This window comes from Belonocnema kinseyi, chromosome 4 (genome assembly GCF_010883055.1).
Source record: "Belonocnema kinseyi isolate 2016_QV_RU_SX_M_011 chromosome 4, B_treatae_v1, whole genome shotgun sequence".
NCBI lineage: Eukaryota > Metazoa > Arthropoda > Insecta > Hymenoptera > Cynipidae > Belonocnema > Belonocnema kinseyi.
This window is the reverse complement of record NC_046660.1, coordinates 101,542,408-101,564,159: the sequence shown is the minus strand read 5'-3', so window position 1 is coordinate 101,564,159 and position 21,752 is coordinate 101,542,408. Positions and strand designations below refer to the sequence as shown.

The 21,752-nt window shown below is 30.8% G+C and overlaps 2 protein-coding genes across 3 annotated transcripts in view; one reads left to right on the top strand and one right to left on the bottom strand.

The window, feature by feature from the left end:
* LOC117170615 (monocarboxylate transporter 10) overlaps window positions 1-8,368 on the bottom strand; it is a 93,983-nt gene extending 85,615 nt beyond the window's left edge. The window contains exons 1-2 of one of the 2 annotated variants that reach the window (XM_033357503.1): window positions 8,296-8,368; window positions 8,101-8,222 (exon numbers count right to left, since the gene is read on the bottom strand). The gene's annotated coding sequence lies outside the window, so the exon portion shown is untranslated. Of the gene's footprint in view, window positions 1-8,100 lie in introns of both variants that reach the window. The other variant, XM_033357501.1, reaches the window with a different exon arrangement.
* Window positions 8,369-8,594: 226 nt separating this feature from the next.
* LOC117170963 lies at window positions 8,595-20,079 on the top strand. The gene is made up of 4 exons (XM_033358005.1): window positions 8,595-8,880; window positions 9,054-9,238; window positions 13,489-13,647; window positions 15,578-20,079. Exons 2-4 carry the CDS (start codon window positions 9,062-9,064, stop codon window positions 17,396-17,398), a joined length of 2,157 nt encoding a protein of 718 aa, XP_033213896.1. The 5' UTR covers window positions 8,595-8,880; window positions 9,054-9,061; the 3' UTR covers window positions 17,399-20,079.
* Window positions 20,080-21,752: the final 1,673 nt, after the last annotated feature.

Genomic DNA, 21,752 nt, shown 5'->3' with positions numbered 1-21,752 from the left:
CCACACTTTTTTTTGCATCTTTCCCTTTCACTTTTTTATTTCGTTTTTTTTGTAACGTGTAAACGTCTTAGAGAGCGATATGGATCTTTGTGAAATATTTTAAATCTTTGTGAAATTTTTGTACTAATTATTTATTATTTACTTTTTCATCAATTTTTGGATTTTGCGTTTCATTTTCATTTACTGAACTATTATTACCGAGTTCGAAAGATAATTTGTTAAACCATTTACTATATACATATTTCTACTAAAATTTGTATTAAAATTCCGGACATAATGGCACATTTTTCAGAATCAAAAGATCTTACATCAGAGCAGATGGGAATATAGGTATTAATACTTGCCGTCATTTTACAATTTTTCTCGCTTTTTCCAAAGTTAGACGCAAATGTTTACATTTGCAAAATTATTTGAATTGTAACGTGAGAGAGAACCCATGTGAAGCCGTGAACAAATAAAAGTTATGAAAGTAAAAATTAATTTGATGTTAATTTATTGAAGTTCTGTTTTAAATCAAATAATTGCATTTAACACATTTAAACACCCCCGCCCAGCGCTTATGAAGTTCTACATAATTTTAAAAACCTATAATCTAAAAAAAATGGTATAACGATGTGCCTCAAAAATCTGGCAATCATTGTTGTTGAAAACCATATTGGCTTTGCATTACTTGAAGTTATTTTCTATATATATTTGAAATTTTTTTAAATAAATAAAGAAGTAATCAGTGGCGGACGTTTTTTGTGCTAATTTTATCATAATTTTTGGATTTTTATTAACAAACATATTTTCTACAACCTAAAAATAGTATATATTCAAATACTTACAATAATTACTATTATTATGCGAAAAGCTATTAATCTCGTTATTAATCTATTAAGAACTTTGAAAATTTTAATTCAAACTTGACTCGCGCGGTATTTCAAATTCATTATAAAAAAACAATTAAATTTATTCAGTAAAATCTGGTAATCTTTTAGTAACCTTTCAGTGAGTTTCGGATGATAACTAAAATATGACTAGATTTAACTGAATTTTTCTAAGGTGTGAATGGATATTCCGATATATTGGTCAGTCGGCCACCCATTAACGTAAGGTGTAAAAGAGCCTTTAAGAATAATTGGCCAAAGTTAATATTTGCATTAGCCATTATGTTACAAATTAATTTCTTTAATAACTCTATGAAATAACAAAGTGGCTATTGTAATAAATCTTAACACTGCCAAGTACTGAGTCAGTATTATGTTTTAAACCAGAGATTTTTTTTCTTTCATCATGAGTTATCAAAAAATGTATATTTTTAACCTAATATATTCATGCAAATATTTTTTATTCTGAATAATCAGCTCTAAATATCCGTTTTATACAATTGTCCGATTTAGTTATTAATAAAACTTGTTTTAAAAAATCAAAATGACACCCAAATGGACGCATAATTTAATTGCTTTTTTTATAATTATGAGTTGCCGCAAGAATAGCAAGATACAAAACCGTCAAATCGCCAACTTTTCAAAATCGTTTTCTCTAGAAATAAAATTATCTCATAAATGAGAAATTCAAACTTTTTGCCTCTTCGTCCTTCAATTTAATAAATACATTTAACAATTTCAAATATTCCTTCATTTTAATTTTGAACATTTTGAACAGCGGGGTATCGGTTAAAAAGCGAAACTAGATAAGCAAGATAATTATTACTTGTTGAAAATAATTTGATTTTTTTCTTTATAGTATATATTTTTAAAATAATTACAATTTTAGGGAGTTTCTATATCGCATTAATTAATAGAAAAAGGACTTTAAATCCTTTCGTTTACACAATAATATGTTGCAATGTTTAAAGTTTTACGAAATAATTTTGAACTATTCACCATATAGTTTGATAAACGTAGATAATCAATACATTCGCGACGCTTTATATAATGAGAAAAACTTCTGTTATATGCAAAATAATACAAATATTTTTTGCAAATACGGTATACGGAATACCATTTTAAGTAAATTCCTTATGCTCTTTCTTGTTCAATATTAAAAATATTTACATTGTTTAAAGAAATTATCTAAGAGGGCGCTTACATACCAACCTACGGCCAGTCCGCCACTGTAAGTAATCCCTTTGTATAAAAAAAACCATAGAAACCTTATGCGAATTGAGAAACACTCCTGCTTTTTGATACTGCCAAACGGTTAAATTAAAAACGTTAAATTATATAAGGAATTATTGAAAATATTATGCATATGCTATGCTGGTTCTTTTCACTGGAAATAAGTACTTCTGAAGAAGTATTTTAATGTAAAATAACGATGTTTAGAAGAAGACTATTTCTTACAAATTTTTCAAATTGTGTTATTGTTTTTCACTAGAAATTGGAAGTTTTAAAACAAAATTCATTAAACAAAAATCATCAATAAGTTTCCCGATTTTTGACAATTTTTGGTTACGTTATTTAGCGTTTCACGCAATTAATTGGTTATTTTAAACAAAATTCAATAGACCTCAAATAAAATTAATAATTCTAAACAATTCTCGGGATTTTCGGTTATTTTACCATTTTTTTGTGAAAATTGGCATTTTATTTTGTGCTGAGGTAGGATTGCCAATTTCTAAGTTACTATCAGCTACCTTACAATTGATAAAATATACACAATTTTATGTTACACTGTCGTTTTGCATCGAAAATTAGCATTTTTAAACAAATATAATTATTTTTATTTCCAAGAGAATAGTTTAACTCCCAACGGTTAGTGTAATTTCACACGCAGAGTGGAATACGTTTTACAGCAGCGATGTAAAATTCCATAATCCTTGTAATTCCGCTTTTGAACGCCTGATGGCTTGATAATCTGCGAGGTCTGCGAGTAAATACAGTGCAAGATTGTGCAAAATTTTAGCGGTATTCGGATATATTTTAGAATTGAAATCGTGGATTGTGCTGGGTTGAACGCATCACAAAGGCAAAGCGCAATGTGTTTTACTTAAATAAATTTGTTCGCATGTTTAGCATACTTGCGAAAAAAAATAAGTTTGAAGATTATGGCTGTTTAGACAGCAGTTGATATAAATAAGGATGCGCCCAGGGGCGAACAACGCAATGGGAAGTAGACGGCCGCGTACTATTATGATTATATTTAGTTCTCACACCAATTGTACGCGCGCTGCTGTCGACAGCGGGTGAACGGGGCAAGGGAAGATTGACTTTTAAAATCGAAAGCGTTGACGGTTGACCGGCCCTGGAATTTGAAAACTGTCATGTGCCACTGACAACCTGAAAAACTTGTGTTTGCAAATTTTCATTTGCGTATTGCTATACGAAAGAATTAGTGCAAAATTATGGAAATATGATTTTAAAGGCATTACAAAATGTTGCTTATCGGTCTTTTGTCTCATATTCTTCAAATTTTGCTTTAAGGGCATGTGACACAGCCAAATACCTATATTATTGACCTCACTTTATCAGATCACTGAATATTCTTTTGAATCTAAGAACTTTTTTATAAATAAAATATTGAACTGAAACTTTGGAAAATGTATTAGAGTACAATAAAGTACGTTTAGGTACTGCATTTTGGTAGGAACTTTACTGAAAATTATTTCATCTTTTTTCTGAACCTCGACATTTTTTGAACGTTCGAACTTTTTTTATACATAAATTATCGGTCTCAAACTTTGAGAAATTCAAGAGCCGAAAGAAAACTACGTTAAAGTACAAAGCTTAATAATAAAAGATGTAAAAAAAAATTTAAACAATCAATTCCAACGGCATCAGCCGGTAACGCTGTACACGAAAATACGAACCCTCTAGAGCCTCGTCTAGTGGCCGCCAGGTTTCGTATTTTCGTGTACAACGTTACCGGCTGATGCCATTGGAATTAATTGTTGAAATATATTTTTTTACATCTTTTATTATTAAGCTTTGTACTTTAACGTAGTTTTCTTTCGGATCTTGCATTTCTCAAAGTTTGAGACCGATATTTTATGTATAAAAAAAGTTCGAACGTTCAAAAAATGTCGAGGTTCAGAAAGAAGATAAAAAAATTTTCAGTTAAGTTCCTACCGAAATGCAGTACCTAAACGTACTTCATTGTACTCTAATACATTTTCCAAAGTTTCAGCTCAATATTTTATTTACAAAAAAAGTTCTTAGGTTCAAAAGAAACATTCATTTAACTGATAAAGTGAGGTCGGCAATATTGGTATTTAGATGTGTCACATGCCCTAAAGTCTTTCACTTTCCTTTAATTATAATAAAACGAAAACCCATAAAAGAATTATAAATAGACATACGTGCACTGACCCATGCATATACGATCTAGTTCACAGACCAATTTTACGCGGCGCTACCTCTGGGTATCTATTGCCACACGTATTTGTTTTGTAACAGCAAACCAAACAAAAAGTTTAATTTTTTCTGCCTAATAAAAACATGACTCCTTTTATTTATATATCTTATTATTCTAACGATTCGATTTAATTAAAACATACATTAAGCGATACAAAATACCCGGGCTGGCAATTGCTCATGCGCAACCTTTTACATGTGGCGTTTTACAGCGTCACTGTAATTTCACAAGGCAAAAATAAAATTCCATTCTTCCAAAACTGCTTTTTACCATCTGTGTGCGATTTTACACTATCGTGTTATTTCTACCAAATTTGTTTAATTTCCCACAGTAATCACTGGTATTTTTATGTCCTATGATCTTTGTGGTAAAATTACATAAAACTTTTTACAGCGTACACCCTAAAATATGTCAAACCCTTTGAAATCTTTTGAAATCCATTGGCATTTTCAGAGATTTTGAACATACCTCGGAATCTTTCAAAATACCATACAATATTTTAAAACCTTTGAAATTATTGAAATATATTGAAAATTTCATGACATTTTTTAAATTAAAAATAAATATTTAAAATACTTTTAAATTCCTGGCAATTATGGAAACCTAATGCAAATTCCTTGGAATCGTTTAAGATACTGTTAAATGTTCCAAATACTTTGAAATCATTTGAAAACCCTTTGAAATTTGTTTAATCGCTTGAAAATTCCTTGGAATCTTCTAAAATAAGTTCGATAGCGATACCTGGATTAGCAAGATAAAGAGAAAATTTGACACGAAAAACAAATTGGTTATTAGTTTTTTTATTAAAACCTAATGATTATATCTCTTATAATTTGTAGGAAAATGGTGGCTACTTTTAGTTATTACTTTAATCCATTTTTTAAAAGAAATTTAGATGCTTTTAGAAAACGAAAATTCGCAAGTGTTTTACTTGTCTTTTGATTTGAATTTTTCCTGCATAAAGCAACTTTTGGTGCACTATTTCAGGGATAGAGAAAGCTATATTTTCCTTAAATATCCGTTGCTTGTTTTCAAAATTGAAAAATGAGAAATATTTTTAAAAATAAACTTCGAGAAGAGTAAGTATAAATCAGACCAATCGTGAAGTTAGTCTCAGTTATCGTGACACTAATTTTCATACCTTCTATCCCATTTGAATTAAAGTCATTTCTATTTGTTATTAAAAAATGCTGAAAATTAGTGGGTTCTATCATAAAATTTTACTTTTAACATATTTTTTTTACAATATATTCAAATTATAACCAAGTTTCACGATTACTTGGACATTTACTTTAAGTGTGAAATCTATTTTTTGTTTTTATTTTTCATTGTGCCATACGAAAATCTGTCAACAGTTCGAAATTAGTTGAAAAGGTTAATGAACCTCATTTTCGTAATAAAAATGTAAGTAGATTGTAATAATTTGTAAATAACATTTTCATAGATTTATACAGATACATAATTTTGTAATCATTTTAGATATCCTGCAATTTAAAATAGGTAGAGGAGAGTACCCAAATATGAGATACCATCCCTGTTTGGCGTGATTGTCGGAATTCTATGTACTCAATTTAAAAGTAATATAGGTCATTTTTAAGGAAATTTGGTTTGTCATAAGAAACTCAAATAAAAAATTTTATTAAAAATTTTTTTTTATGCTGAAAATACAAAAAATGTAAAGAAGTGCTTTTTCCAAACTCGTCAAACTATTCTCATAATATGAGATACCCCAGGGAATAGCTAATAAAATGCAAAATAAAGTATTATTTTTAATGAAAAACTTCATTCTGTGTTTCCGAAGTATAAATTTACTGCTATTTAGATATGTTTAGTTTTTGCAGTAGTCACAAACACTTTTGTAACCAATTTCCCCCGCGTAGCCAGTGTTATAAAAACCACAGGTATCTCATATTATGAGAACCACACCGTGCAACTATGCACTTACTATGCCTGACCTGTACAATGAAAAACTTCAACACTATCGATATTTTCCTACTTAGTTATTTAATCCTCATCACTCCAGACAAACTTTGCTGCTAATTACATATTTAATGAATAATAAATAGGGTTTAAAGAATTCCCTTCCAAGAACTCGACCACCATCGATTTTACAAAAAGTTCGCCTATAATCTTTAGAATCCCAATGAAAAATGGACTATACGACGAAATTACTCTTTCTTTAAGGACTACAAGTTAGTGATAGAACCAACAGAGTGGGTCTCTTAGTTTAGCTGATACCCCGTTTTCTCATATTAAAAGAATATCTCATATTCGAGTACTCTCCTCTGCGTTTTTCAATATCACTGAACCTTCATTCCCAATTCAATTTTTTAATTTTAATTTTCATGAATATTCTTATAAATGATAAAAATATTCAAAAATTCGAAATATAACTATTCAAATTATAACTTTGTAATTTCGTACCACACCTCTTGTATCGACGTATTTCTAATCCTTTAAAACATTTTAAGTCCTTTTAAATCCCTTCAAGTTCTTGAAACTCATTGGAAACTCTTTTAAATCTTTTAAAATACTGTCAATTCAAATCCATTGAAATATTCTGAGAATATTCGCAATTTCAAAAAATTGTAGATTATTTTAACATTTTTTTTTCTGAATATAGGATATATACAATAAAAACAAGTAAATTTCCAAAAATATTTACAATTCTAAATAATTTTTTGTCATATCATGTTAAAGTCTTTTGTCGAAAATTGGTACATATTTAACTTTTTTTTATTATTCGACTTCAGGGAAACTCACAATTCGTGTACAATTATATGCTATATTGGCGTTTTATATGGGAAATCGATATTTGTTATAAAAAATCATTAAATTTCAAAGAAGATAACAATTTTTGGAAGAATTTTATGGTAGATTTGCGTTACTCACTTTTTACCGGAAAAATATTATTTTAAACAGAAGTAATTGACTTTAAAAATAAAATTTATAATCTTGAATTTTGATTTGAACTCGGATTTGAAGTTAAAATATAAAGTTTCATAAATTATAAAAAATATTGTCCTTACTTTTTCTTTCTATGATTTTATATAATACATACTATAAAATAAAAAAAAAATGTATTGATATAAATTTCATATTTTAATTTAAACAAATAATAATAATAGCGCGCGTGTTTGTTTTTTAGGCTTTGATAAAAGTTGCTTTTTTTCGAATTTGCCTTGCTAATAATTTTAATAGGCATCAATAGGTATTTCAGGAATAACTTGATATCCCTTACGAAAAAGCATTACGGGAAAAGAAGAATTGGGATCAATGTAGACATTAAAAATGTTAGGAAAATGTCAAATTACTAAATTTTGTTTATAATCAGTGCTGAAAATTCAAAATATATGAAAGTACATTTTTTTAAAAAACGTAAACTTGAAACAGTCAAATTGTGCAACGAAATTGCATAAGAATGCTTGAAAAGAAGTATGTTCTTTAAAAAACAATTTTAAAAATACACAAAAAAGTCAATGGGTGTAACATAAATGCACAAAAGGAGTTCAAACGAGATAAATATGTTTTTAGATAACATTGTAAAACGGATCATTAAAGACAGATATATGACAATTGAAAAAAGAGACAAAACCAAAAAATCTAAACATGTTGTACATGAAAGGAAAAACCTTCAAAATAATCAAGATTAGTAAATGAAAGTCAAAAAATCGTATAAATCGATATACAAAAATCAAACGAAGGTAATCAATAAGATATGAAGAATATGTACCTATATATTATATAGAATAGAGCATATACCGAGTCTTTTGAGGTTATGTTTCCCCGTGGATATGCCGAATTCACCCCATTGAGCTGTCAGATTTGACGTTGACCTTGCCGACCTTGCCATATTTTTACTCCAAATTCTTCTCCGAATTTTACTGAACAAACATGATTAAAATTATTATATATAAAATAAGGTAAGCACTGAGTTTAGCTTATATTACAACTGACAGCCAACCCGTGTATGCAAAAGAGAATAAGGTTATTAAATGAGCTGTTAAACCAAATGAACCGGGGAAACAGGGTGATGGGGAGCTATCAGTTTTTACTGTTCGCAAATCGCAAGCAATCTTATCAGCCAACCTTAATCGATAAAATGCTTTAAAAGTCTTATTATTATACATATGATAGTAAGCATTCCAGTTTACAGGTATCGCTAGCATCCAGTTCGTTTTCTACATATTTTAAAAGGTTTCGGAAGATACCACGAGATGTCGCTGAAATCCGATGTTCTGGAGCAATCGCATTTTTTTAATAAAATTGTGAAGTGCGAATTAGGAGATGGCTGAGTTTTAAGTTTGGCTTCGTGAATTTAAGTTTTGACAGACCGATGCTTCGTAAAAACGGTATTTATTTAGAGGCGTATGCGTTCGAGAGGCGTTTGATGAATTTTTTTACTGGGAAGGCAGATAGTAGAGACGTGTATTTAATCGAGAAAAGCGGTCGCATACGGCTTGCCAGTGTAGTAACATTTTTTGGCGTTTCCACGAATTTTGTTCTCAGTCTTTGACGAATCTTGACAATTGAAGGATTCCGGTAAGTAATTTAATATTAATTTCAAATACCATTCTGAAGCGTGAGGTATAATGCACGGCTCCATTCGTTTCTCTTCAGGAAAACATATGAGAACCTTTAAATCGCTTTCTCTGCTTTTACATAATGGAGAGAATCTGAGAGAACCGCAAATTAAGCTGAAAATTTGTTTCTAGAAGCAGCCATGGGAGAGAACGAGAAAGAATTTGTCCTGCAATGGGATGGACATGCAGGATATGTTACAGAACGATTTAGCGGATTGTTAGCACGGCAATCTCTCGTCGATGTGACACTTATTTGCGAGGAGCAAAAATTGCGAGTCCATAAGCTGGTTTTAGCATCATGCAGTTTGTATTTCGAGGTATGCTACTTTTTCTATATTATCCGTTCTGAAAAGATTATGTTTCACATTTTTCCGGACGTTGTTGTTTATTTTATCGTAATCTATTAAAAACTTTAGATTCTAAAGAACGATCTAGATTAAGTCGTTTTGTATTAAGCATCGGCCCTAGAGTCCCTGCGTTTCCCAAACGTTTGATACTGGAAGGACTTTTCAGGCTTTCAATACATTTTTCGATTACTAATTTACCAATATCAAGCAAAAAGTTAACTGAGATACGTTGCGATTGTTGTTAGGCTATATTTGCAATCAAAGTTGTACAGATTCTATTACGTAGGTTAGGTACTTTGTCCCTTTTTTTTCTTTTGTAAATCGTCTGGATGAAGTAACAAAAGGCTGTTTCAAAGCAAATCAAAGTCTTTCCTGTATTCCCTAGCGTTACCCCTTTCTTCAAATTCCCCCTTTCCCCACTCTCGAAAACTTCCCCTTTTTCCCCCATTTCTCATTAGATATACCTATATTTGGATTGCGCGGGAAATTCGCCGAAACTATAGTAGTGAATGCACGTAAGAAATATAATAACCATTTTTCGTTTTACATTTCCAAAATTATTCTATTTAGAACTAGATTATTCATAAACAGCCTAAAAGAAACTTGAAGCTGAAACAGTTTAAAACATGATGAAAACGTAAAAACCGGAGACAGAAGTTGTAATCCGATAAAAAATTTGAACAGTTGTAAAATATATAGTAATTTTAAAAGGAAGCATTAGAAGGTGAACACTTTTTAATGAAAATGTATCAAATTAACTAATCACTTGAATCTTAAATCGGTATATGAGTGTTTAGCAGTATCAAGTTTTATTTTTATACCTTATCATGCCAAATTTACAATATTTATTTGACCCGTTTTAAACTTAAGTATTTAGGCTTTAAATGAAACTTTAGAGCTACAATATTTTTTCGGTGAAATTACACAAAATACAGTTTTTTTAATGTAAATTATTTTAAGACATTTGTCAGCTTTTACTAAAGAAATACTAAAGAATATGAAGACATATATTTTAAATATGTGAGTTTCATAGATGTCACTTATTTTGAGGTAACAAAAGATAAAATTCAGTATTCAATATTTTAGAATTAAGAATTTAAAAATTACTTCAAAGTCCTTCGCACACATTTTTTGTCTGGTTACGCTTTATTGTTATTTCATAATAAAACTCGAAAATAATTATTTGAATTAATAATTATCACTTTTTCGTAATATTTTTTTATAAAATGTCCGGTAACGCTCAATAATTATTTGTCATACTATAAAAATGAGAGGATATTTCAAAACGGTGAAGTTAAAATCAAACAAATCGTGAAAGTACTCCTTTCTCCCATATTTTTAAATACTTTGATCTGTTTTGCATATATTTTAAAATAATTTGGTACATTTTCTTTGTTTTATCCTAGTCTAGGGCAAAATGACGAATCGTGGAAAGAAATATTTAATTATACTTACAAGTATCATGATTTAATTATTAATGATGGCATTTTCTTAAGAGAAATTATTTTTGATTGTGAGCGCGATTTTAAACATATAGAAATTGTTAATTTAATATTTGAAGTCAGAAATAATTATAAAACCATTTAACATTAATAAAAAATATAACATTTCAATTAAAAATATTGTTTCTTTTCTACCTGCAAAAGTCAATGTTAACATTTCCAGTGGTTTTCCCCTTTTTTGTGAAAAATTACTCTATTTCCACTTTTTTTAGCTCTTTTTGCGCAATGATCCATAAAAGGGGTTTTCCTTTTTTAATACCATTGTTGTTTCCCGGACATAAAATCAAAGGGATATTTATCATACAGAAGTTCTCTATAGACTTCAACCTTATTTTAGTATCTCTAGTTCGTAGCCGCAACTTTTAGAATTGTACTTACATTGATATAGAGCGAGAATCCAAAAATAGATACAGAGACAAGCAAAATAGTTTCTATGCAATCAAAAATTAGTTTTTTCTAATCCACAACTTGATCGAGTTACAAAAAAAATCTTGTGACTCCTTGAATATGTCAGCTAATAATAAAAAATGGAGTATTCGTTCTTCAGATTATTCTAGGGAATTTCCTGACTTTTCTTGGACTTTCTAAACTGAACGAAACAAGTCACCTTCCATTTTGTTTCAGTGTAAGAAAATAAAACTTTTTCAGTTTCGTTTTGGATTACAAAAACGAGACTAGCTAGCGAAGCGAAATTAGAAACAAGAGTTTCATGCAATTTTTTAAAAGTAAAATGAGAGTTTTTATATGATCTGAACACACGCTTAAAAGGTGCGCGTGTAAACTATATTCTTGCTATATTTTTTTCACTGTTTTACTTTTTTTTATCCCTTTTATACCCAGTGCATATGATTGCATATCTTTTCATTTTATGTCACAACGTTTATCATTTTAGATAACCTGCTAAAAAACGAGGCCTTGCAGTGATTTAAAAGTTTAAAAATGCATAATTTAGTGATTTTTAGTTAAAAATATGTAGAGTATTACAATTTGACACTTTAGAAATTACAAGATTTAAAAGTAAAATACTGAAATATATATAATTAAAATTTTCAAACCTGAATGGTAAACTAACTTTAAATTGAAATTCTTCAACACATAGATATTGATTTTAAGGACACGTGGTACTTACATTTTCCCCGGCTTTTTTTCCACAAAAATGAAAATTTTTAAAAACTAATTTCGGAGATGCTATAAAATATCATAACGGACGTCCCCGGACTCTTTTTTGAGGGATATAATAACAAAAAAATGTATTGTGCTAAATAAAAATTTTATGCATTATTTTGGGGTTACGTCCTTTTTTATCTCTGCCTTTCCAATAATCTTTTTTTTTTTTAATTAACCCACAAAAAGAGTGTGTGGGGACGTCCGTTAGCTTGTTCGCTATCATTTCCCAAATTTTTAAGACAAAATATTTATTATTTTAGAAAAAAGCCGGGGGAACCTAAAACTGGTAAAATCGACAATTTTCAAAGTATCACATGCCCTTAAATTGAAAGCTGCCATAATTTGATTGAGCACTTTCACACTAAAAACGTTACAAATTGAATTTATATTGTTTTTAATTTTCCAATTGCAAATTCATGGTGTTTGGATGGCTGGAACTTTGAATAATTATTCAAAGCTTTTACAATATTGAACCATTCTTTATTAAATACGTCAACTAATATAATATTGAAGGGGCATAACCACTAAAGTCTCAATTTCGAAGTAAAATGATATAAAACGCGAATTTAACAGAAATATGAATTCATAATTATATGGATACTTTTAAATGAGGCTAATAAACTCTTATAAATAGTTTTGCCTGAGTTTACAAGTTAATTTTCAATCAAAGTTAACCATAAGATTCCTTACAGAAGAAGAGGAAGCTGAGTCATATATTTATGCAGCTCCTTTTTGCACTATGCATATTTTGTTTTCGTCTTAGGAAAATTATTCAGTTTTATACTTACCTTTATGTCTGCATATTGTTTTAATTTTCCTGAATCCTTTTTTTCTTAAGATTTTTTACTTTATTATTTGAACATTATCTATTAAAACTTAAGTCCGTTTTACTGTATTTTTACGTTGTTCCTTGTAGTTGAACATATTTACAGTTTTGGGCTTAGATTTACGGAGTTTCTATTGTAAGGTAGACTTTAACCTATGGTGTCAACGGAAATTAGAAAAAATATTTAGATCCCTTTTCGACAATCATCATATTTTGAAATAAATTTTAAGGTTTACTAGACATTATTAATTTACATTTAATTACAGAATTTAGTAAAAGACATGTGAAAGGCCCTTTTTGTGTATTTAATTTTATTTTAAACAAAACGCTACTTAGGTCCCTTATTTACACACGGCTTAAATTGTAAAGATGCATTTTTCTAAGTAAATCTTGCAAAATTGCCCATTTAACATTATTATCGTCTACTGTTTTCATAGAAACATGCTTAGCCTGCACCCCATTTCTAATACCTACTCACTAATTTAATTTGTATCTGTAAATTAAAAATTGTCATCTGGCTTACGACTTCCTTGAATTAAGTGAATAATTTGATCCTGAGATTTAGAAGAGTGACAGATGTAGGTTCAAAATACAATTGTTCTCGTTTGTGAATTACTTATAAATTTAGAAAACTGTATTTTTTTAACTGAAATCAATAAATATTTCAGAACTATTTTATAACATTTTCAGGTCATATTAAATTAAATTTTTATTCTTTTTATTAGGAAATGTTGGAGCAAGATCTTGGACAAGAGCCAATCATAGTTCTCAAAGACTTGAACTTTGAGGTATTAAAAGCGATGGTCGAGTTTATGTACTGCGGTGAAACTACCATCTCTCAAAAATATTTACCCTCTCTACTCATAGCAGCAAGACTTTTCAAAGTAAGACATTTCTTTCTTAATTTATCCACTTTTATTAATTTCATTTTCTCAGTCAATATTACAATTAAAATTTAAGACTTTTAATTCAGAATTAGTTCACATTTAAATTCATCTTGAGTCTTGAACGACCAACATTAAAGTTTAAGTACGAAATTATTAGAAATTGAAAAAAAATTATGTGATCAAATTTGGGCAACATAACTCGACATATCTCCATTCAAAATTTAAAAAGTCTGTCCGTGAAATGCTTATCGCGCACTGGCATGGTTGAGTGCCGAAATTGTTACTTAAAAATTAACCTTGCGCTTCGCGATCCTACTTCAAAAGTGACCGCTAAATTTGTCTTCGATTTCAAATAACAGGAAATTATTTTACTAAGTTTCTGTGGGCCTCAAAGAACGCATTCTGATCATGTTATCGTCTTCGATTTTCTGCACGCACTGAGAAAAAATGTGGTAATCGCAAAAAAGCCGCTTTGTAGAGCTGTTTTTGTTGTCACCAAAATTTTAGTTATTACTTAAAATAATTTTGTTGGCCCAACCAAATATTTGGTTAAATAAAAATTTCCAGAATAAATTATTTTAAAACTGTTTAACCATTTTTGTATGATCAATTCATTTAAAAATGCGAGACATAGAAAAACTAATAGTTTTATTTGGTTCAGATAAACATTTTACATTAAGTGTTTGTATTTCACCATTTTTTTACGGACTCAATTGATGGCGTAATTTAAATATACAATTACTCTTTTAGAGTGAGGATATAAAAATGAAAGAAAAGAAGAGCAAAGAAAAAGAAGGCAACCTCCAAACCTCCTTTCTTTCTCGTCTTATTATAAAAACATTTCTGTGTCGAAATGTGGTCACAGGCTTATACTTTCCAACATGTCGAAGGCATTTTTGATTAGAGATGGATTTTTTTTTTATTTGATCATTTTTGCACGGGGCTGTCCCGGTATATATCATCAGTCACGGACGCATTTTTATAATGCAATCAAGTGATCTGATGAGAGCAGTCTGCCCAGACAAATTGGACAAAGCCTGGTTTTTACCCCATCATTGACGGACTGGGTTGCAGTCAAGTACACGATGGGGGGACCTACAGCTTAAGGTGGGTTCCGGACCACCAGAACCTCGGTAAAGGTACATTGAAAAATTTCCAGAAGTACCGGCTCAGGGATCGAACCCCGGACCTCTGAGGTGAAGTCCGAGTGTTTATTATACAAAACATTTCTGTGGCGAAATGTTATCACAGGCTTATACTGCCCAATATGTCGAAGACATTTTTGGTTAGAGTTAGATTTTTATTTGATCATTTTGCACGGGGCTCTCCCGGTATATATCATCAGTCACGGACGCATTTTTATAATGCAATCAAGTGATCTGATGAGAGCAGTCTGTCCAGACATATTGGACAAAGCCTGGTTTTTACCCCATCATTGACGGACTGGGTTGCAGTCAAGTACACGATGGGGGGACCTACAGCTTAAGGTGGGTTCCGGACCACCAGAACCTCGGTAAAGGTACATTGAAAAATTTCCAGAGGTACCGGCTCAGGGATCGAACCCCGGAACTCTGAGGTGAAGTCCAAGTGTCTAACCAACTGAGCCACCAATTATTATTATTATTATTATTATTATTATTATTATTATTATTATTATTATTATTAAATCAAAAATAAAAAAAATTACAGAAATCTAGCAACGTTTCGATGTTTATGCAACACGCTGATCAATACAATAAAAACAAATTTGTCAGCATCTCAAAACCCATGAGAAAGCTAGGATCTTCACCCAATGTAATTTTTTTGTAAATTTGAATTGGGACATTTAGCAGTTTGTTGTTCAAATTTGATCGTTTGATTCTTGATTCTTTTTTAATTTTCAAGAATGTGGTAATCTTACAAAGCTAAAGAAAAACTTATTTTTCAGGTAAATGAATTAGAATTTATAGCCAAGCAGATCTCCGAATCCCAAGAAGTCACCGAGGATGGTTCTAACAGCGATAAGGGATTCGAGGAGGACAGTGAATGTTCAGAATATAACAATAAGTTAGTGGAAGTCGACAGCGATTGCGAAGAAATAATTCCCGACACACAGAACAACAATCAACTTCATCATTTCGATGAAAAAGACATTAGTGATACCGAGTCCGAAAAGGGCCCTTCAGTGGAATGCTGTAGTGTAAGCAATGATTCGGAGCAAGAATTCGAACACACACTCTACGAGGATTCCAGCATTACGAATGAAACCCAAAATCTACCCGAAGCGCTCCGAATTTCTCCCACTAATTCCTGCAGAATGAATGGGGCCGCAGAAGAGGAAGAGATTGGCTGTATCTCTAAACTCATGCAAAGAGATCAATCCTTGCATTTAAGCGGAAATGAATCTTTGATGGAGAAAAAGGACTGCAATGCCCCTGAAAGCAAAACCATGCTTTACGAACAGTGCTGTGATTTCTCAAACGACGATAGCAGAAAGTCACCGTCGATACCATGTCCTCGTCAACCAGAAGAGACTGACGAACGATACTCGTCCGATAGTAGCGGCGTGGAAAGCAAAGTGGGCCAGTGCTTGAAAGTTTACACCCACAAAAAGCGCAAGAGCATAAACAAAATAAGGAATCACTTGCTGCAGATCAACGAACTTCTGCCGGAATTGCCAACTACGAAAAGCATAGATCTACTAAACGATTCTTCGAGTGACGAAACGTCCCTCAATTTGGAGAATTCCGAGTACGTTTCGAATCTAACTAGCGAGAATATTCAATCCATCGTAGGCTGTACTCTGAACGAATTCAATATGGTAGATAGCGACGGCGAAATGAACGTATGTACCGGATTCTTTCCCAGTAACGATAAGAACTACGTTGTAGATAGTCACAAAGAAATTAGGAAAGTAGAAGACTTCTTTGCGGGATTCGAGAACGATCGTTTGACTAAGCCGCCAATTCTTCGAAGAAGCGTGCGTTTGAGTCAGCAAGAGTCCGAGGAATCAACCGAGGACAATCTTTTCGCCCTGGCGAAAACGAAGACACACAAAATTCGAATTATCGACAGGGATCGTTCGGTGAACAATGTGAACATATTTGCCAAGAGAAAACGCAAGCGACACTCGGAGCGCCGAGTTCAAGATATTAGAACGACTCCCACACAAAACAGAAAACACGCTCGACCTCTACGCAGAACATCCAAGCTTGCCAAGTACAGATCTAAAACACGACTGTCGCCCAAACTTGAAAAGGAGAAGTTGAAAACTTTGGAGAAGTCGAAGGAGGAGAAACCGGCGAGAGATGAAGTAGAAAATCACAGACCGAAGGCAGTACAGTTGAATACAATAGCGACTGTGAATCGAGCATTGTGGGGAGACATGACGGATGTATCCGAGGAAAGTAATATCAAGGATCTGGAAGAATGTTCGCCAAGCATGGAAATTCCATTTGCAGTTGGTTTACTGCCTTTGCGAGCGGCGCTTGAAAAAATGCAGGCGATGCCCGATTACCAACCGAGGAAAACAAGATCATCAGTCGCCCCTATTAAGCAGGATGTTGCTAATTTAAAGCGGAAGAACAACCATTTAGAAATAACTAATGGCACGAAAAAGCACGTCAGCAGCGAGAGTATAGTTAAGGAAAATGCCAAGACTGTTTGTCACATTGAAATTAGAACTGCCGCGCAATGCGCTCGAAGCAGAAAGAGGTCATTATCGGATAGTTCTAGCGCGCAAACAACTGCCGTGACAGATAGGCAATAGCGCGTTCATTTCGTATAATATCCTTCATTTTCAATTTTTCGCATATTCAAGTGCAGAACGCATTTCGGACTTGTTTTCCAATCTTGAAACTTTCATATTTCTTGAAACTGCTCTCTTGTTGCAATAATGACACGAAATTTTATTTTATCTATACATAATATTGTGTAAATATGTAATTTTATTGCGGATAGTAATTGTACATTTTTTAGAAATGCTCACATTTTTTCAGACTAGGTGAAATTCTTTAAAATTTACACAATATTCCAAGAATCAAATTTTTTTATGTGCGAAAAAATAGGTTTGGGTGTTTTAACGTTTTAAATGGAGTTTGAACAGTACTTGGGAATTTACTCAGAAAGGATCTAGCTGAAGTTAAAAAATGAGAAAATAACTTAAGTTACTTAGAACGTCTTTGGGTTAATATTAAGGATGTTTACTGGCTCTTTCATCTCAAACTTTTAAAATAGCTTATAAAATCGATGAAATTAGAAACATTAGAAAATGCAACATCTTTCAAATATTATCTGAAATTCTACTCGGTTAAATTTTATTTTTAAAAAGCTAGCTATTTTGCTGAGCCATTTGTTTCATGCAAATTTAACTGTGTTTTAATAAGAGCAATTCAAATAGAACTAATTGTTATTAGTAAGAAAAACCCTTATTTAATCGACTTCTTCCAGACTTTATTCGGTAATTTTATACATTACATGACGTTTCGGAATCTGACTGATTCCCTCATCAGATATCTTAAATCATTATGTGGAAGTTTATAAATTGAAATCGAAAATTTTTGAGTCGTTAATTTTATAGTAAGATGGAGACGGAGGGTGCACACCCTGTCATCCTTTTAATTTTATTATTTAACGACTCAAAAATTTTCGATTTCAATTTATAAACTTCTACATAATGACTTAAGATATCTGATGAGGGAATCGGTCTGATTCCGAAACGTCATGTAATGTATAAAATTACCGAATAAACAGTTTGGAAGAAGTCGATTAAATAAGGTTTTTCCTTAATAATAATAATTGGTTGTTTCCCAGACGTTAAATTAAGAAATTTTACGTCCCGAAATTCTTTACATAATCAAATAGAACTGTAGTACATCAAAGGATAAATGATTTCTTTCTAAATCGAAAGAAAAAAATACAAAATCTGAAAGGTATTTAAAAATGCGTAACGCCTTCACGAAGGAAGTGGTATCAGTAAAAGTCATTGTTCCTAAATAGGAACTTTGAATATTCTATCTATCCGAAAAGTCAGGGAATTTTGAAAATGTAGTTTTTCAGCCACCCTGAAAATAGCAATTGAATGATAAAATGAGTGTTTTTTTTCATTCTGAATGGATGTTAGATTTTTCTTTCAAAATTTGTTATATTTAACAATATCTATGTCGATTTTATAAACTATTTGAAAGATAATTTAATGTTGAGGCGAGAGAGCTATTGATTTATAATTAAGTTTCGAAGTCTGGGTTAATAATAACGAAGGAGTACTGCAAAAGTCAATTCAGTAGTAACATTTTCAGTAACTTCATTACTTGTAACGAGTTATTCCCCATTGCTGGATTTGACTAATTCGAAAATGAACTAATATCCTTTATGTGAAAATCTGTGATTTCAATTTTTTGCAAAATCCACTAGATTAGGTGAGCCCAGTGTGTGGGTCCTGAATTTCCAATAACGTCAGAGAACCAAATCAATCAATGCAGTTTTATTTTTATTTTTAAAATTAAAGAAATTTAGGCACTTGGTTGATTTTGTTATGCTTGCATTATTTCTGAAATGCATTTCTCGTTTTTTTTCTTTTTTTTTTGTTGCTAATTCGTAATTTAATTCCTAATTTCATTTGTACTCTTATTTGCAAAGATCGAGATTCCCAGTTAGCTCAAATACATAAGTTATGCATATTGCATATAAAATAGTCGTATTAATATTGAGACAAGGGAAAGATAATCCTTCGATCATATTCTGTAGGAAAATATTTATATCCAATGAAAAACGTTAAGCTCTGTCGTCGGTAATGTGATCTTCACATGCAATAACTTTTGATATTTTTAAATATGTTGTGTGTAATTAATTGCGTAATTCCACAAAATGTAATTAGAACGGTTTCGTAAAACTGTAATGCAACGTGCAGTGTTAGTCGATCATTGACTCAAAACTTGATTAAGAATTTCGTACTTTGCCGATCAAACAAAATGATAAATAAATTGATATTCCACGCAATCAGGTAATAGTGTTCATAATCTAAAAGTCTGAACTTTGCATCTCCAAACATTGGCATAATTTAAAGCTTTTGGGATAAATTTGTACTTTAGCAGGTCCTTGCGATGTTATTGTTACATAGATTTTATGAAAGCTAATACGTTATATAAGGCAACCGATTGTTAAGCATTAAACACCAATTTTTACGAACAATTGCGTTCTTGAGTTAGCTTTGAAGTTTAAAATAGGCTTGGAAATAATGTGTGAACATACAAATAAAGTTAGCAAAGTTAACTTCTCTCTAAGAATTTAGATTAAGCGTACTAAATTTCTCGTCTGTTGATAAGGGATGCTACAAATTATGAACGGTTGCGATGCCATTTTACAAACAACCGCACGATACTCTTGGCTCAGAAAATGGTAGCTGTATATACGTCAATATTTTTTTAAATAAAGGTTTATATCGATAAATTATTTATTTGTGAATCTTACTTCTAAGAGAAAAGAACCTTGTAACTATTTCACCATAGGTAATTTAATATTAGAAATAAGCGGCGACTAAAATTAAATAGGGTCTCGGTTACAGAAAGTCGGTGAAAGGCAGATGATATAATTTGTGCCGGTAGAAATAGTGTATAATCTGTATGCATATATTGCTGTTCAACACCGATGGCAAGCCGCGGTCCGACGCAGCACGGCAATCAATGAGCGTATATTGATCTCGCGAATTCTACACCTCCAGGGGCGGATTATTCAAACGTACAATGGATAGTAGTGCGTTTGCGCATACCTGTTACTCAATCTTTTGCGCAAAATGAAAAGAAAAAGACATTTAGGGACGGAAAATTGTTAACGCCTTAACAGTATAATATGGGGGATTTTCTATATTAAGGTCACTTTTGATAGGAACAATTATTTAGTTGCAAAAGTATTTTGAAACGTGTGTTTTTTAATCCAAACTATGTATTGCTGCTAGAATAAGCAATTTTCAATTTATTTGAGCTTATGCATATTTCTTTAATGGGTTTTTAAACAGTTTTTAAAAACACCGGTCATTGTTCAGAATCTGCATTAGTAATCCTATTTCCACAAAAAACAGTATTCTAAAGTTTTTGGCTCGCTGATTTCGAATTCGAAAATTATCTCAATTTTATGAAAATAGCTACTCCAGGATTTTTGTGGTCACTCGATTAAAATATAGCAATAGAATGTCTAAATTAAAAAGGGCTGATTCAGTACGTGCATTCAGAATCTAAAAATATGTCATTTGAAAATTTGAAGCTGAAACTTATTCAATTTTATAAATAAAAATTCTTACATTTTGTCAAGATTTTTTCAATTCTAAATCTTCCAGATTGATCAAATTTCACATGTAAATCATTCAAAATACAAAACTTCAAATTTATAGATTTTAATTTAAAAGTTCTAAAATTTTGAAGACATTAAAAATTCTTAAATTTTGAAAATATAGAATTAAAAATTATTAAATTTTCAATTATTATATTCTAAAGGCATACAATTTAAAATTCATCAATTATTAGTAAGTCAAAAATATTAAATTCTAAATCTTTGAAATTAAAAAAATTAAAAGTGCAAATCATCAAAATTGCGGAATTTTTAATTGTGAAACTCAAGGCCTGTCTAATTTTTAATGGTAAATTATTAAAATTAAAAACTTAAACTTTTTAAATATTCACTCTTATAAAATTTTAAAGAATTACACTTGACAATTTATGGATTTCTAAAATATATGCAGAAATGCAAATTATTCAATTTTGAAAATTTATATTTTGAAGGTATGTAATTTTGAACGCTTATTTTGTTGTATAGTTCAATTTTGAAGATTTAAAATTGAAAGTTATGTGACGTTAAAGAAGTATAAATAACATTTTAAAAATTTGTCAAAAGTTTTCAATCGTAAATCTTCAAAATTGAAGTTATTTTAAATGTAAGTTATCAAAATTACATAATGTTTAATTGGTAAACTAAAAAATTACATAATTTTTAAATGCGAATATTCCATATAAAAAATCTCAACTTTAAAGATAAACAATTCACTGTTCTAGAAAGTTGAATAAATACAATTAACATTTCTTTATTTTCGAAAATATATGTAGAAATACAAATTATTCAATTTTGAAGATTTA